This window comes from Vicugna pacos, chromosome 3 (genome assembly GCF_048564905.1).
Source record: "Vicugna pacos chromosome 3, VicPac4, whole genome shotgun sequence".
In the NCBI taxonomy this organism is placed as follows: Eukaryota; Metazoa; Chordata; class Mammalia; order Artiodactyla; family Camelidae; genus Vicugna; species Vicugna pacos.
Window position 1 is genome coordinate 22,423,298 of NC_132989.1, and position 16,973 is coordinate 22,440,270.

The window sequence follows — 16,973 nt, forward strand, 5'->3', positions numbered from 1 at the left end:
GGTTGGAATCACCACCCTCCAACTGGCCCTGTGTGAGGTCAGAGGGCCAAAACTCTCCCCATGCTAATGCCACCGTTTTCCAAAAATGTGAACCATGAAGAAGCATGTAACTCAGACACACCTGAGTGAGCAATGATTTATTTCCTCATCTTTTTCCTGTCTCCGGTCACCTTCCCCTGCACCTCCAACCACCCTATATCCTTCACTCATAAATATCCGAAGCCCCTCGCCTTCAGGGAGGCAGATCTGAGATTTGTTCTCCCTGGTCCTCATTTGGATGTCTTGTGAATAAACTCTTTCTCTGCTGCAAACTTTAGCTTCTCAGCACTTGGCTTACTGCACATTGGACAAGCAAACCTGCTTCAGTAACACTTTCCCACCCTCTTAGGACACCTCCTTTTTTCCCTTGACAAAACAGGTGAGCTACTAGTTAATCCTCATTCAACATAGGTCCAGACTTTCCTTCGTAGGACGTCCGAATTGTGCTGGGGGGCGAGGAGCTAGGTCCAAGCAAGAAAATTATATCAGAAACATCTTGTTTCTCAATTTCGGGGTGGGGAAGTGGAAACTCTAAGAGAGGTAGTGACTTAGCCGATGTGTCTCTGTTAAACACTTCTACTTTTTTTTTTCTGAAAAAAATCTTTTTTTAACATTTTTTATTGATTTATAATCATTTTACAATGTTGTGTCAAATTCCAGTGTTCAGCACAATTTTTCAGTCATTCATGGACATATATACACTCATTGTCACATTTTTTTCTCTGTGATTTATCATAACATTTTGTGTATATTTCCCTGTGCTATACAGTGTAATCTTGTTTATGTATTCTACAATTTTGAAATCCCAGTCTATCCCTTCCCACCCTCTACCGCCCTGGTAACCACAAGTCTGTATTCTCTGTCCATGAGTCTATTTCTGTCCTGTATTTATGCTTTGTTTTTGTTTGTTTGTTTGTTTTTGTTTTTGTTTTTTAGATTCCACATATGAGCGATTTCATATGGTATTTTTCTTTCTCTTTCTGGCTTACTTCACTTAGAATGACATTCTCTAGGAGCATCCATGTTGCTGCAAATGGCGTTAAGTTGTCGGTTTTTATGGCTGAGTAGTATTCCATTGTATAAATATACCACATCTTCTTTATCCAGTCACCTGTTGATGGACATTTAGGCTGTTAAACACTTCTACTTTTAAGAAAGCTATTACTTTAAAGTTGTAAATCACTATATTATAGATCTGTAATTTATGTAATATTGTACATCAACTATACTTCAATTTTTAAAAAGCTGTTACTTTCTTAATAAACAAATTTTAAGAACTGCCAGCTGTCAGTTAAAAAAGGGGGTTGTGAGTGGGGAGTTGTTCTTCAGAACTTCCTTCTCTTAAACCTAATTCTAGCCCTTCGAGTCAATAGATGAAGTTTGTAATCTCTTCCACAAAATATCCAGTTAAATATCAGAGGACTTGGGTGACAGGAGGGCAATAGTAACCACCAAGACTAGGGAAAAGTCAAGGAAACTACCAGTTGAGTCAGGGATATAGGCAGGGGAGGTGAGAGTCCCAGCCTGAGGCACTGGGGATCCTTTCTCCATCCCAGACAAGTCTGGGGGCGCCTGAGTCATCAGGGCGAAGCCTGCCACAAGATCCTTGCAAGATCCTTCCTGTTATGGCCCCTCTCCTGGCAACATGCTTCATTGCAAAATTTCCTGGAATAGTACTGAATGGGGTGGTTGGGAGAAAGAGAAGTGGAGAGTGACAGGGTTCAAAGAGGGAACAAAGTGACATCTCAGGGTTATATAAACTCTCCGAGGTTGCCAAAGATTTAGGACGTTTGTGGAGACTGGAAGCCGGCGAGTGTCGCCAGACAGGAAAGAAGTTACAGCCCTTCCGAGAGCCAGCCAGCCAGCCGGATACCCAGAGGCTCTGAGGACCCATCGACCATGGTAAGTGTATGTTCTTGGGGCCGAATAGGGTCTACTCGGGAAACCTCAGGGGCAGCAGGGGCCTCCTTAACCTCCCCCGTCTTCCTAGGCGCCTGTGCCCTACCTGCTGCTGCTGCTGCCACTGCTGCGCGTGTCTGCGGACGAACTGGAACCCTGCCAACTGGACGAAGAAGATTTCCGCTGCGTCTGCAACTTCACGGATCCGGAGCCCGACTGGTCCAGCGCCTTGCAGTGTATGGTTGCCGTCGAGGTGGAGATCCGTGGAGGCGGCCGCAGCCTGGAACAGTTTCTAAAGAAAGCCAACGCCGACCCGGAGCAGTATGCTGACATGGTCAGGGCTCTGCGATTGCGGCGGCTCACGGTGGGCGCTGCACAGGTTCCCTCTCAGCTTCTGGTCGCCGTCCTGCATGTGCTCGGGTATTCACGCCTAAAGGAACTGACGCTGGAGGACCTGGAGGTAACCAGCCTGCTGCCGCCGCCGCCTGTGAAAGACCCTGGGCCAGCACTCTCTACCCTCAGAATCCATAACGTGTCCTGGGCAACAGGAGGTGCGTGGCTCGGCAAACTGCAGCAGTGGCTCAAGCCAGGCCTCAGGGTACTGAACATTGCGCTAACACATCCTCTTGCTTTCGCCTGCGCACAGCTCCGCACCTTCCCGACCCTTACCACCCTTGACCTGTCTGACAATCCTGGACTGAGCGAGCGCGGGCTGACTACGGCTCTCTGTCCTCACAAGTTCCCGGCCCTCCAGGATCTAGCGCTACGCAACGCGGGGATGGAGACGCCCAGCGGAGTGTGCGCAGCGCTGGCGGCGGCGGGTGTGCAACCGCACCGTCTGGACCTCAGTCACAACTCGCTGCGCGCCGCCGCCTCAGGCGATCCCAGGTGTGTCTGGCCCCGCACACTGAGCTCTCTCAATTTGTCGTTCGCTGGGCTGGAGCAAGTGCCTAAAGGACTGCCGCCCAAACTCAGCGTGCTTGATCTCAGCTGCAACAGGCTGAACAGAGCGCCACGGCCAGACGAACTGCCAGAGGTGAGTAACCTGACACTGGATGGGAATCCCTTTCTGGACCCTGGAGCCCTCAAGCACCAAGAAGACCCGACGCCCTCTGGGGTGGTCCCAGCCTGTGCGCGTTCCGCCTTGACCGTGGGCGTGTCTGGAACTCTGGCGCTGCTTCAAGGAGCCCGGGGCTATGCCTGAAGCCCAGGGGAGAACAATCCACTGGCCTCAGAGTGCCCTGGCTTCTGGGGAGCCTCGTCAGGACGTCTCAACCAACCCACCCTCTACCCCCAACTTCATTAAAATCTTAAACAATGGTCCGTGTCATTCACTCAACACGTATTTACTGGGTGTCTGCTATGTGCTGGGCACATTGCTGTATAGGAACTCCGTTACACTTAAACTTTCTTCAGACTAACTCCCTAGAAACCATACCTGCCCTAACTTAGAAAAGAACTGCAGAGGCAGAAGGGGCAGGGAAATGTTGCCTGTCTAGGGCTGCGTGGGAGGACCAAGGGTTTCTGTTCAGTGGGGGCTTTCTAAGCAGATTACTGGCACCTTTGTTAAGATGTCTGAATCATAAACATTCCTAGGATGATACAGAATGTCTCCTCTCCAGTGCGCTTTCTAAGAGCCAGCTGCTCCTTTTCCAAGGTAATAAAACCCAGAGCCACTTGCTTATTCTTTCTTTCCCCCGTCCCCTAGGGAGGAGATACAACTATGCCACTTGTTCTACATAAACTCTGAGTTTTATGATTTCAGGATTCCTCTCCTGTAGTGTAAAGTCCCTTTGCACATACAGCTACGCTGACTTTCACTGTGTCATCTAATGGGGAATTTGAGGATGGGGAACTGATGCAAGATTCTGTCATTTAACAGTCTGTCTCTGAACCAGGGATCTTATGAATAAGTTAGTATATGTGAATAAAATTGTTTCAGGCTGGCTCTTTGATTTGCAAATAGGATAATATCTTAGACCCTTCACAGCTCCTTGGACCCTTCACAGAACAATTAACAATGTATGTCCTCTGAAACACATTGTCTCTTGTCTCAGAGACCCAGGACATCAGCCAAGAGGCAATGTTCCTTCCAAGGGTCCCTTCTTCATTGCATCAGGGAGGCAGCCACATTTATCAGAGGTGGAGATATCTGCCTCAAGGGGGACCTCAAGAGGAGTGGGAGGAGGCAGGTAAACACAGCCCTCCAGACTGCCTCCCTCCAGTGTCCAAAACCACACAGATAGGAATGGGGAATGCAAAGGAACATTGATGGGAGAGTTATACAGGCCATCAGACCACAGATTCAAGGAATCATAGGGATAGCTAAATAAACTGTCAATCTGTGTGGCTGAACCACACTGACTCCATTTTGTCAGCTCCACCTTAGGCCCGCAGTTCTGCGCCCTCCTCTTTCTGCAGGAGCTTTAGTCCAGCTGCAAAGAGTGAGACCAAGCCAAATGGCTTTCCTATCAACTTTTACTCTTGCCTTCATCTGTGGTGAAAACTGGAAAAATGCCTTTTGCTGACACAGTTTTTTAATGATCATGAGAGCCCCATGGAGGAAAAAGCCCCGGTTCCCTTGAATGCAGATGTGCTTCTTACTTGGTAGTCAAATTCTATTTTTAGCTTTGGCCCATTTAAATCCCGGGTACCCCTTTGCAGAGTGCAGCTGTGATTATGTAAGTAATGCGGCTGTAAGTAAGTACCCACAATAAACTTCAAGATTGCTTGCTTGGAGTTGTTTGCTTCATTTTTCAGTCTCAAAGTTCTTTATCAGTTTGGAAAATATCATTCAATATCTCCACCTCCCACATTTTTGCATGTGGATAGACAGTTTCCCAGATGCCGTTGTTTGAAAAGACATTGAATGGTGTTGGTACCTTTGTCAAAAATCATTTGACCATATATGTGAGGTTTTATATCTGGACTCTATTCAATTCTATTGGTTAATATAAATCTCTTTTTGCCAGTACTACACTGTTGTGATTACAAAAGCTTTGTAATAAGTTACGAAATCAGAAAGTGTGAGATCTCCAACTTTATTCTTTTTATTTTCAAGATTGTTTTGGCTATTGGGGGTCCCTTAAGATTCCATATGAATCTTAGGATGGATTTTTCTTTCTGCAAAAAATGCCATTGGATTTTGATAGGGATTTCATTAAATCTGTAGATTTCTCAGGGGAGTGTTGCTACCCTAACAATATTAAGTCTTCCAACCCATGAACATGGGATGATTTTCCATTTATCTGTGTCTTCTTCAATTCTTTCAGCAATGTTTTGTGGTTTCCATTATACAAGTCTTTCATCTCTTTGGTTAATTCCTAAGTATTTTATTCTTTTCAATGCTGTTGTAAATGGAATTGTTTTTCTTAATTTCCTTTCCAGATTGTTTATTGTTCATATAGGGAAATTTCTGACCTGAAACAAATAGACTGCTTGATATTTGTCCTGCAAAGATAAGTATCTTTGGGATTGGCAGATAGTTGCAGTTCAAGGTCTGCAACCACAGTGAGCCACACACAAGTTCCTGTACGGCAAAGGAAGAAGGATGTTTCTACACAGAGAAAAAGGAAGTTGGGAGGGTATAATAAACAGAGTCTGTGGCTTTTTACTGGCTGGTCTTTGCCAGTGAAAAAGGAATCTTTCTTCTTACTCTTGGGCTCTGCTAGGTTCTCAGGGCATGAAAGCTCTCCTTTCTGGTCTCCCAACTCTATTTAATTAATTGAGGTTTCTGTTTATGGGGTTTTGTTTGTTTGCTTTGTTCTTTACAAAACTCATTGGATTTTGTTTGTCAATTTTGTATCCTTTAGCTTTGCTGAATTCATTTATCAGTTCTAACAGTTTTTGGGTCTGTGGAATTTTGGGGATTTTCTACATATAAGATCATGTCATCTGTGAGCAAAGATAATTTTACTTCTTCCTTTGAGTTGGATGCCTTTTATTTCTTTTTCCTGCCTAACTTCTTTGGCTAGGATAGCCAGTACTATGTTAAATAGAAGTGGCAAAAGTGGGTATCCTTGTCTTATTCCTGATCTTAGAAAGTTTTCAGTCTTTTACTATTGAGTATAATGTCATGTTCATTAAGATGAGGGAATAGCATGACTGTATGCAGATGGGAATAAGCTATATATATCTCTTCTTTATTCTGCTAAAATATATATATAATAAATTTGCCATTTAATCTTTTTTTGCAATTTATTCTTTTTTTTTTAATGGAGGTACTGGGGATTTGCTGGGAAACAAGCTGCTGGAAAACAAGGAACTAGAAAACAAGCTGCTCCTAAATTTCCATGAGCTTAAAATATTATATTCACACTTGCTTACTTAAAATACACATGCTTGCTTTATTCTAATATTTTGCACAGTAGACGATCTATAGCACATATTATGCTAAAGAAAATTTGTGGTTAAAAGTAATCATTTTCTTATAATAAACCTTCAAAATACGTCAGCTGTTAGAATGTCTCAGAATTGTGATAATCACTTGCTGTACCTCTTTCTTCCTAGTATTAAAATAAAACAACTTCCACTTCACAAAAAAAAAAAAAAAAGAAAAAGAAAATTTGTGATGAGCAATCCTGACATTAACCATAAGGGCTTGAAGGAGGGCAGATATTTCCTTAGGGTGAAACAATGGATGGTCTTGGAAAGCCAGAAGATCCAATAACAGAACTTTGTTCTGGCGTGAAAGTATGCTGTTGAGCCAGGGGAAGTACTTGCTATCTTGAGATGTCCCAGAGGCAATGAGAGGATAGACTCAGAAATTTTGCATACCCACAGGAGGGTGATTGTTCCTGGAAGGGATGGGCCTGAAATTAATCAGTTAACCAGCAAGCAGAATTTAGTGCTTTATCGTGTGGAATATCTAAAGCCCCACTTCAAAAAAAAAAAAAAGGCCCCACCTTTTTGATCGCATATTTTTCTGAGCTATATACTCCCAATAAATATGATGTTGACCAGGCTTTCAGGGCTCTAGATCCATGAGATCTTGAATCCCCTTGTCCCATCTTCGCTCTTTACTTTGTCTCTTTGTTTCTTAAGTCTTGCATCACTGGTCCTCAGACATGATGCCGAGCTGCGCTGGACACTGCAAGGATTAAACCCAGAAGCTGGTGCATGTTAAACATGCACCCTACCACTGAGCTATACCTATACCCTCCCTGCCATTTTATCATTTTTAAGTGTACTGTACAGTGGCATTAATTACATTCACAATATTGTGCAACCATCACTACAATTTCCAAATTTTTTCATCATCCCAAACAGAAACTCTGTACCCCTTGAGCAAATACTCTCCAATCCCCTCCCCCTAGAGCCTGTGAAAGTGTAATCTACTTGCTGTCTCTGTACATTTGCCTATTCTACATACTTAATTTAAGTGGGATCATACAATTTTGTTTTTGTGTGTCTGGCTTATTTCACTTAGCGTAATGTTTTCAAGGTTCGTCTATGTTATAGCATGTGTCAGTACTTCATTGCTATTTATGGCTGTATAGCACTCCATTGTGTGTATAAACTACATTTTGTTCATTCATTCATCTGTTGGTGGAAACTTTTTGGCTACTATGAATGATGCTGCAATGAACATTTTGGTACACAAATTTGTTTACATACAGTTTTTCAATTTTTTTGCATATATACCCAGGTAGATTGCTGGATCATACGGTAATTATATGTTTAACCTTTGGAGGAACTGCCAAACTGTTTTCCACACTGACTGTACCATATTACATTCCCATCAGCAATGTATGAGAGTTCTTATTTGTTAACATTCTCAGCAACCAGTTTTATTTTTTCTTCTTATTAGAGCCATACCAGTGGATGTGAAGTGGTACCTCATTATGCTTTTGATTTGCATTTATTTTTAAAAACTTTATTTTCCTTCCAGTTTCATTTAGATATAATTGACATACAGTACTGCATTTGCGGGGAGAGGTAATTAGGTTTTATTTGTTTATTTTAATGGAAGCACTGAGGATTGAACCCAGGACCCATGCCTGTTAGGCACACATTCCACCACTGAGCCATACCCTCCCCTACATTTCTTTAATTATGGATGATTTTGAGCATCTTTTCACATGCTTGTTGGTCATTTGTATAGCTTCTTTGGAGAACTGTCTATTCACATTTTTTGCCTAGTTTTTGATTGTTGTCTTTTTGCATTTCACCAATATATAATGATAATGAGCATTTTTTCATGTACTGTGTATATCTTCTTTGTAGAAATGGCTATTCAAGTCTTTTCCCCATTTTTTAACTTGTGTTGTCTTTTTGTTCCTGAGTTGTAGGAACTCTCTATATATCCTGGATGCTAGATCATTATCATATATAGTTTGCAAACATTTTCTCCCATTTTGTATGTTGTATTTTCATCTTTTTGATAACATCTTTTGATGCACAAAAGTTTTCAGTTTTGATGAAATCCAGTTTATCATGTTTTCTTTTCTTGCACTTGCTTTTGGTGTCATATCTAAGAATAAATTGCCAGATTATAGGTCATGAGGATTAACTTCTGTATTTTAATTCTAAGAGTTTTATACTTTTAGCTCTTAGATTTAGGAAACTGACCCATTTAAGTTAATTCTTATATATGGTCTGAAATAAGGGTCCAACTTCATTCATCTGTATCTGGGTATCCAAGTGTCCCAGTGCCATTTGTTAAAAAGATCAGTCTTTCCTACAGGGGGAGGGTATAGCTCAAGTGTTAGAGCACATGCTTAGCATGGATGAGGTCCTGGGTTCAATCCCCAATACCTCCTCTAAGAATAAATAAATAAAGGTAATTACCTTCTCCAGATAAAAAAAAAAGAAATCAGTCTTTCCTCATTGAATGTTCCTGACATCCTTGTCAAATTAGCTGCCCATAGAGTCATGGGTTTATTTCTGGACTCTCACTTCTCTCCCACTGATCTCTGTTCGTTCTTATGCTAGTATCACAATGTCTTTTTTTTTTCTCCCACAATGTCTTGATTACAGTTGCTTCACAGTAAGTTTTGAAATCCAAAAGTGTGAGTCCTTCAATTTTGTTCCTCTTTTTTAAGACTGTTTTGACTATTCAGCATCTGTTGAAATCCATAAGAACTTTAGAATGGGTAATGGTAGCTGAGAGCAAAGGAAGGAACAAATAGGTTATGCAAAGAGGGAAATCCAATATTACACACTTCAGAAGAGGCTCAGAGAACAAGATGCTATCTTTAGTCCATGTATACCAGATATCTGAAGGTGAAGCCTTATAATCCTGAGAACACTTTTGCTTTTGGAACCTGACAAGAATCTGAGTGGCTTTGCCCTGGGAGACATTTTGATCATAAAATATGATGATGAACTGAATTAATTACTGTTATTTTTCACGCAACATCTACACAATGAGATATCACACTGGCATTGTTGGTAAGACTATAATATCAAAATTGGTTGTCAAATGTATGGGAAAACACAAGCATCCTATGCTTGCCCCATACTGATTCCTCCAAATGTCAGCTGTATGCATCTTGTTACTATTGCTCTGCCTGTTCTATAAGTGCTATACCAGATGTAGACGATCAGACAGGTGTGATACTTTTGACTAAAAGGGATCCTTGGTGAAAAACCTGAGAGAGGCTTGTGATATAATAAAGAACCTATCTGGTCTTTCTCTCCAGTTACTGACACAGAGTTTCAAAAATGTTTGGAATTTCCTGAGCAATAGGAGTTTCTCTGTTATGCTAATGAGGTGACTTCTGGCAGGACCCTTAGATAGCTTCAGGACAGAGAAGGCTGCTCACCAGAAAAAAAGTCAACCATGAAACAAAAAAAAGAAAAGAAAAAGAAAAAATCAACCACACAGATTGAAAAGCTGGAGTTGAGTTCAGTCACATAGCCTATGATTTAATTAATCGTGCCTACATAATGAAATCTCAACCAAAAACTGGCCAGTGAGCTTCCTGGTCAGTGAACATATTGTTATACTGGGAAGGTGTCACACCCTAACTCCACAGAAACAGGAGCTCCTGCACTCAGGACCCTTCCAGATCTTATTCTATGTACCTCTTCATCTGATTGTTCACTTGCATCCTTTATAATAAAGAAGGTAATTATAAGTAAAGCACTTTCCTGAGTTCTGTGAGTCATTCTAGCCGAATTATGGAATTTAAGGGGTGGTCATGGAAATCCCTGAATCTCTAGCCAAGTCAAGCAGTACTACAAGTAGGCTGGGGATCCCATTTGTGGCTGGAATCTGAAAGAACGGCAGTCTCATTGAGGACCTTGCATTTTAACTTGTGGAATCTGGTGCTAACTCCAGGCACTTAGTGTCAGAATTTGGTTGAAATGTAGGCCACCCAGTTGGTGTCAGAGAACTGGTATCAGCTACAGTAGGTATAATGCTTTCCTGAGTTCTGTAAGTCATTCTAGCAAATTATGGGACCTGCAGGAGTAGTGGAAACACCTGAAAGTGTAGATAGCTCATCAGAGTGATGTAGGACTAGGGACCTCTAAGCTTGAGACTAATGTCTGAAGTAAGGATAGTTATATGGGGACTGTGCCATTACCTGTGATGTTTGACCAAATTCTGGATAATTGGTGACAGAAGTAATGTCATCCCTACACGGAACATTATTCAGCCATAAAAAGGAAAGAAGTACTGACCATGCTACAACATGGATGAACCTTGAAAAACACTGAAAGAAGCCAGTCACAAAAAGAACACATACTGTGTGAATCCATTTATATGAAATATTCAGAATAGGCAAATCTATAGAAACAGAAAATAGATTAGTGGTTGTTTAAAGGTCAGAATGAGGGTGGGATAAGGGAGGTTGTAGTAAAGGATACTACGTTTCTTTATAAAGTGATGGAAATGCAAACAATAAATGCTGGAGGGAGTGTGGAGAATAAAGAACCCTCCTACACTATTCGTGGGAATGTAGTTTGGTATAGCCACTATGGAAAACAGTATGAAGATTCCTTAAAAAACTAAAATTAGGCTTATTATATGACCCAACAATCCCACTCCTGGACATACATCCAGAGGAAACTCTAATTTGAAAAGGTACATGTTCATAGCAGCACGATTTACAATAGCCAAGACATGGAAGCAACCTAAACGTCCATCAACAGATGACTGGACAAAGAAGTTGTGGTATACATACACAATGGAATATTACTCAGCCATAAAAAGAATGAAATAATGCTATTTGCATCAACATGAATCAACCTAGAGATTATCATACCAAGTGAAGTAAGCAAGAAAGAGAAAAAATAATACCATATGATATCACTTATATGTGGAATTTTTTTAAAATGACACAAAAGAACTTATTTACAAAACAGAAACAGTCTCAGACATAGAAAACAAATTTATGGTTACCAGAGGGGAAAGGGGATGGGGAGGGATAAATTGAGAGTTCGAGATTTTCAGATACTAACAACTATATGTAAAATAAATAAACAACAAGGTCCTACTGTATAGCAAAGGAAACTATTTTCAGTATCTGGTAGTAACCTACTAATGAAAAAGAATATGAAAAGGAATATATATATACACACATATATATTACTGAATCACTATGCTGTACACCAGAAACAAACACAACATTGTAAATCAACTATACTTCAATTAAAAAATAAAAAGAAAAAAATAAAAATAAAGTGATGGAAATGTTCTAAAATTAACCATGGTGATACTTACACATTTTTACAAAGTTACTAAAAACTACTGAAACAAACTTTAAATGGGTTAATTGTATGGTATATGAATTATATCTCAATAAAGCTGTCATTTTTAAAAGCGTGATTTTCTTTTATAAATATATACTGAAATAGCTATGATTGAAATGTAAGGTGTCTGGGATTTACTTTAAAAGAATCCGCTAAGGGTGGAGAGGGGAACAGAAGAAATAAGACTGACTGTAAGTTGATAATTGCTGAAGCTGACTGCTTGGAGATTCATTAAATTACTCTCTCCACAGTTATATTTGTTTGACATTTTTCATAAGAGGAAAAAAGAAAAATCCCATGCAATGTTCTGACTTACTCAGAAAAGGGGACTGTCACCTCCTTTGATAAATTATTATTTAGAGGCCCCACCCAGAGCCCTCAGCTCAAGGAGATGAATTATTGAGGGGAATTTGAGCAGCACAGTAGCCATGGAGTGCGGAGAGGTGGTGAGCACAGGGGCTGGTTGGGGCCAGGACAGCTCAGCCCCCTCCGGCCTCACTGACAACCCCCAGGCCAGGCTGATCGTGGTGGTGGAAGTAGATCAAGGGAGAAGATCGGGTGAGAAGTCCCCACCCAGTCATTCAGAGGCAGTACAGCCTGGGAGAGCCTCTTGGGAGAGGGGAAGGGTGAGGCCATTTCATGTGAGGAACTGAGGCAAAGGTTGAGGGCAGGACTCATGAGTCCTGGGACTTCGGTTTCCCCCAGAAGAGTTGATATGAAGTCCACCTTTCTCAGGACCTGAGGAGACCTGTTGCCGCACACTCCTCCTGGAGGGGCCTCAGAGCATCTGCCTGCTTCAGCGTGGGACTCAGGTAGAGATGGGATGGGAAGGGATGAGAAGTGGGTGAAGGCAGGGGGAGGTGGGAGTGACACTGTTTCCTGTCCACAGGAACAATGCATCACTTTTGACAGAGTCCTGGGTTCTGACGCTGCTCAGGTAGGGGGTCTGATAGGGCGATGGGAGGAGGGTGGGTGCTGGGTGCTTCCTGAGCCCTTTCCTCAGCGCAGGCTGAGTCAGGGCACCTGAAACAGGGGGCTGTGCCTGTGTCTCCCTGCAGGAGGCAGAGCAGGAGCTGCTAGTCCGAGCCCAGTCGACGCTGGGCTGGGTGGGCCGAGGGTACAGTGTGGCCCTGCTGCTTCGGGGTCGGGAAACAGAGGCACCACGGCTCGTGCCTCAGGTGAGTCCCAGATGAGGCACCAGGCACAGCTGTCATGAGGCTCAGGTGTTGCCTCCTTTCCAGGAGACCTTCCGATACTTTCCCCTCCCCACCCTGGCTGGACTAGGTGCCCCTTCTTGGGGTTCCTACAGCATCCTGTGGTTTTGCCATAGTCAATCTACGAGCTATTGAGAGATCAGGGAAAGTAGGAGGCTGGGGTCCATGAGGTCAGGGAGGGGTGGTGTGCAAAGATCAAATATCCAGGGAGGTGTAATTCTCACTGTTCTTAGTAATACTAATAATGACAATATACTTGAAAGTTTTGTTTTTGGGCTACATGAAAATGCCCCCAAACTAAAATAGTTGCCTCAGAAACTTGTTGTAGGTCCCTGCCTGGGCCAACAGCAAGTCCCACTGAAAACATCTGCTCACTTGTCTGGCTCGCTGTGAACCAAGAGGGCTGGGGCTATTTCTGTCCTGGCCACCATGGCCATAGCACCCAGCACACGGCCAGGCACAGACTTCAGCCTCAGGAAATGAGGAAGAACAGATTAATCCTTTCTCAATTCCCACTGAACCCCTTTCTCCACTTTAGCTGCTGCAGATGCTGTTTGAGGAAGCTCTGCCCCTCAGGGGGTCTGATGCTGTGCTTAGTACTCTTAGCCTGGTGCAGGTGAGGCCCTGGGGGAGGGGACACCTGGGGAGCCGAGGCCATAGTGATGCTGCAAAAGAGCCTGAGGCTTGCGGGCAGCCTGAAGAGAGTGGGTCTAGCCCCACTCTGCTGCTCATCAGCATCGGCTTGCCCTGCTGGGGTCTCCTTTTTCCTGCCTGAAATGGCTGAATTTTGGTGCCCTGCTTGGCCCACAGGGGCCCAGTGGGAGGATCATGTGAACCAAAGGTTGAGAAAGGTTCAGATTGTAACAGATGTTGTGCTTGTGTGATCTCAGCTCAGCCCCAGTGGGAGGATCCAGGACCTGCTTGCTCCAGGAGCAGAGAACCTGTCGGTGCTGGATGTGGCCCCTCTGGGCTTGTGAGTGTCCAGAGCCCAAAGGCGTCTGAGGGTGCTTGTCTTAAGGCAGGGCTGACACCCCAAACCAAGCCATCAGGCTTCTCCCCATTGCCACCCCAGAGGAGTTCTGAGCATGGGGTCATGCTTACAGGGCCTGGGTGTGCTCCCAGGACTCCCTCTCTCCATTTTCCTTTCATCCTCATGTCTCATCCCTCTCCTTCTTCTCACCCCACCCACTTACACCTTTTCAACTTAGTCATTACCATCCTGGGTGATTTGAGCATCTCACTAAGCAGAACTTCGGCTTCTTTATCTGTAAAATGGGAGCAATCTCAACTACCCTATTTCCCTCCTAGGGCAAATGATAGGAGAAAATAAAAAAGATCATGAACATGAGAGGCTTTTAGGGGATATACTGAGCTTGGAGACTTGGGGGTGATTCTTATATGCTCTTGGGACTCCCATGGGCTCCCCATGCAGAGATTCTGGGGGGGCTGGACAGAACCCTCGTGCTTAGGAGCTCAGCCTCCTCTTCCTCCAGGGTGGTGGTAAATGCCACTGAAGTGGAAGTATCTGACTCAAGAGCTGCCTCAGAGCTGTACTTGCAGGCTGCAGGTGGTGAAGGCAGGTAAGGACAGGAGGGCACCTGTCACCTCAACCCACTCCCTAGCCATTTGGCTTGATCCTATGCTCTCCTCTACAGGGCCTGCTCTCTGCTCACCATCACCATGTCCTGCCCAGGGCCTGACCCTCCTGAGAGGCCTGGTACCCAGGGCATGTGGCAAGGAGCCTTGCGGATCCTGCAGCTCCCAGGAGTCCTGTAAGTCTGACGGAGACTTTTAACAGCTTTGGGGAAGGGTGGGGATGACTGAAATATGGATGTAGAGGCCCTAGGAAGCATCAGAGTTTCCTTTTCTCTGACATACTGAAGGATTTGCTCCCTTTGCTCATTTCTTGCAATGAACTCCCTCAGCTTTTCTGTAACTCCTATAGTTTTGAGGGATAGTATTGTCAGATCTTAGTTGACAGTTTCTTTTCTTTGAGCACTTTAACTATATTATCTCACTGCCTTCTGGCCTCCACCATTTTTGATGAGAAATTGTTTTTTAATCTTATTAAAGATCTCTTGTACAAAACAAGTTGCTTCTCTTTTGTTTTCAAGATTCTCTCTTTGACTTTGGCTTTTAATAATTTGATTATAATCTGTCTTGGTGTGAATCTCTTTGAGTTTATCCTCCTCGGAATTTGTTGAGCTTCTTAGATGTGTAGATTCATGTTTTTCATAAATTTGGGGGAATTTTTGAACATTATTTCTTCAAATATTCTTCTCCATCCACCAGTGGACATCTCCTTTCTTCTTCCCTCCCTCCCTCTGGCAGAGACTGTCCCCTGTTGCAGGTGTTGGCTGGTGAGGTTGTTGGTGAGGAGGTGGAGGGCTCTCTGCCCTGGATTGTCTCATGGCTCCTGGAAGGAAACAACTACAGTGGCCTTCTTCTTCGCCTGGACACTCAAGGTGGCCTGGGGGAAGGTGCGGGGTTCTTTGGGAAGCTCTGGGATCTGGCCTTCGGCCCCCGCCACCTCTCACCCAACCAGCTGCAGCCCCCACCCTAGCCAGCCCAGAGAGTCTCATCCATCTGGGAGGGCCAGGATTCAGAAAGGTCCCAGGGTTGCCAGGCTGCCGAAGTCTGGAGAAGCAAGGACAATAGCAAAAGCAAACTCTCACCCTTCCAGAGGCCTTCAACAGTTTACCAAGCATTTTTACACTAATGAATACCTTTGATTATCACAACCCCATGAGACAGATTGAATTTACAGGTGAGGGAAGGGAGGCAGGCTTAATTTATAGATGAGGAAAGCGAGGATCAGAGAAGGGAAGGTACTTGCCGATTTTCACACACCCATTAAAAGATCAAGCCTCTGTGAAATGATATGACATCAGAGATTTGGAGGTCAAGCAGAGGGTAGAGATCAAACAAGAATGTCCATGAATTGATAATTGTTGAAGCTGGGTAATAAGTAGATGGATTTCCTATACTATGTATATGTTTGAAGTTTTCCATTAATAAAAGAGAAAAAAAGGTCTGGCCCTCTGTCTTCAAAATCAACAGATACACATTCATTTAGCCAACATTTTTTCTGACCTCACCCTGTGCCAGGCACTGCGGAATGAGGAAATAAGCTGGGGCAGTTCATATTCTTAAGGACAAAGCAGGGAGGGAAAGAAGTATATTTATGTCCAGGCCAGTTTGGGATAACAATCAAGGGTAGAGGTTTTAATGTCTGACCAATCTGGGCTTGAGTTTCAGCTGTGCCACTCACCAGGAAGTTGCTTGACCTCTCTGAGCTTCAGTTTCCTCACTTAGAAAATGCTGGGGGAGGCAGGGTAAATCAGAGCTGCTGCCTCATTGGAGTGTTGTCTGGATAAGAAGAGGCAATTCATGAAAAGCCTGAGCATAGTACCATCAACCACGTGTAAAAGCCTGCTAAGTGTTAGCTATTTTCATGAATAGTCCTATTAATACAAATTAAAAATATTATAGGCAGTGTGCTTTGGAGTTCAGAGGAAGGAGTGATTCACTCTGTGTCTCCTCTTACTAGGCAGTTCCCAGAGCTTGCTCCAGGCTGCACTGCTGGGGGCCGCGAGAAGGAGGATGAAGGTGAAACAGGTGAGGCCCACCCTGTGGGATGCAGTAGAAGAGGCCCGGGCCCGCCGGGCTGGCCTGAAGAGCCTGCGTTCAGGCCTCCTTGGGGACACTCTGACAGAGACTGGGCTCAGCCAGCTGGGCAGGGCACTGCAGGAGCTGCAGGTGAGCAAGGTGAGGCCTGAAGGTGCCTGGGCCAGCAATGGCTGCAGCCCACCCTGAACCCTCTCTCCACAGGTGGTAAAAGCCTGGAGCCAGCGCTTGGGAAGCTGGATGCTCAAAGAGGTCAAAGCTGAGGCTGCAGGACTCTCAGAACCATGGGTATGTCTTCTCATCCAACCTCTCTGGAGTCTCATTGATGTCTGCCTTCTTCCCTTCTGTTCACAGAGCACTGTGAGGGGGCCCTTCCTTCATTTATTAATTTATTGATTCCAAAACATTTACTGACCACTCACTATGTGCAGGGCACAGTGTCATGTGGGGGCTGGGAAATCCCTATCCAATTGGAGTTTACTAACCTCTGGAGAA

The 16,973-nt window shown here is 43.9% G+C and overlaps 1 protein-coding gene across 1 annotated transcript; it reads left to right on the forward strand.

Annotated features, from left to right (window-relative positions):
* The first annotated feature begins 1,716 nt into the window (after window positions 1-1,716).
* Window positions 1,717-4,677, forward strand: CD14 (CD14 molecule). Its single transcript, XM_015239485.3, has 2 exons — window positions 1,717-1,941; window positions 2,030-4,677. Exons 1-2 carry the CDS (start codon window positions 1,939-1,941, stop codon window positions 3,140-3,142), a joined length of 1,116 nt encoding a protein of 371 aa, XP_015094971.2. The 5' UTR covers window positions 1,717-1,938; the 3' UTR covers window positions 3,143-4,677.
* The last annotated feature ends 12,296 nt before the right edge of the window (window positions 4,678-16,973 follow it).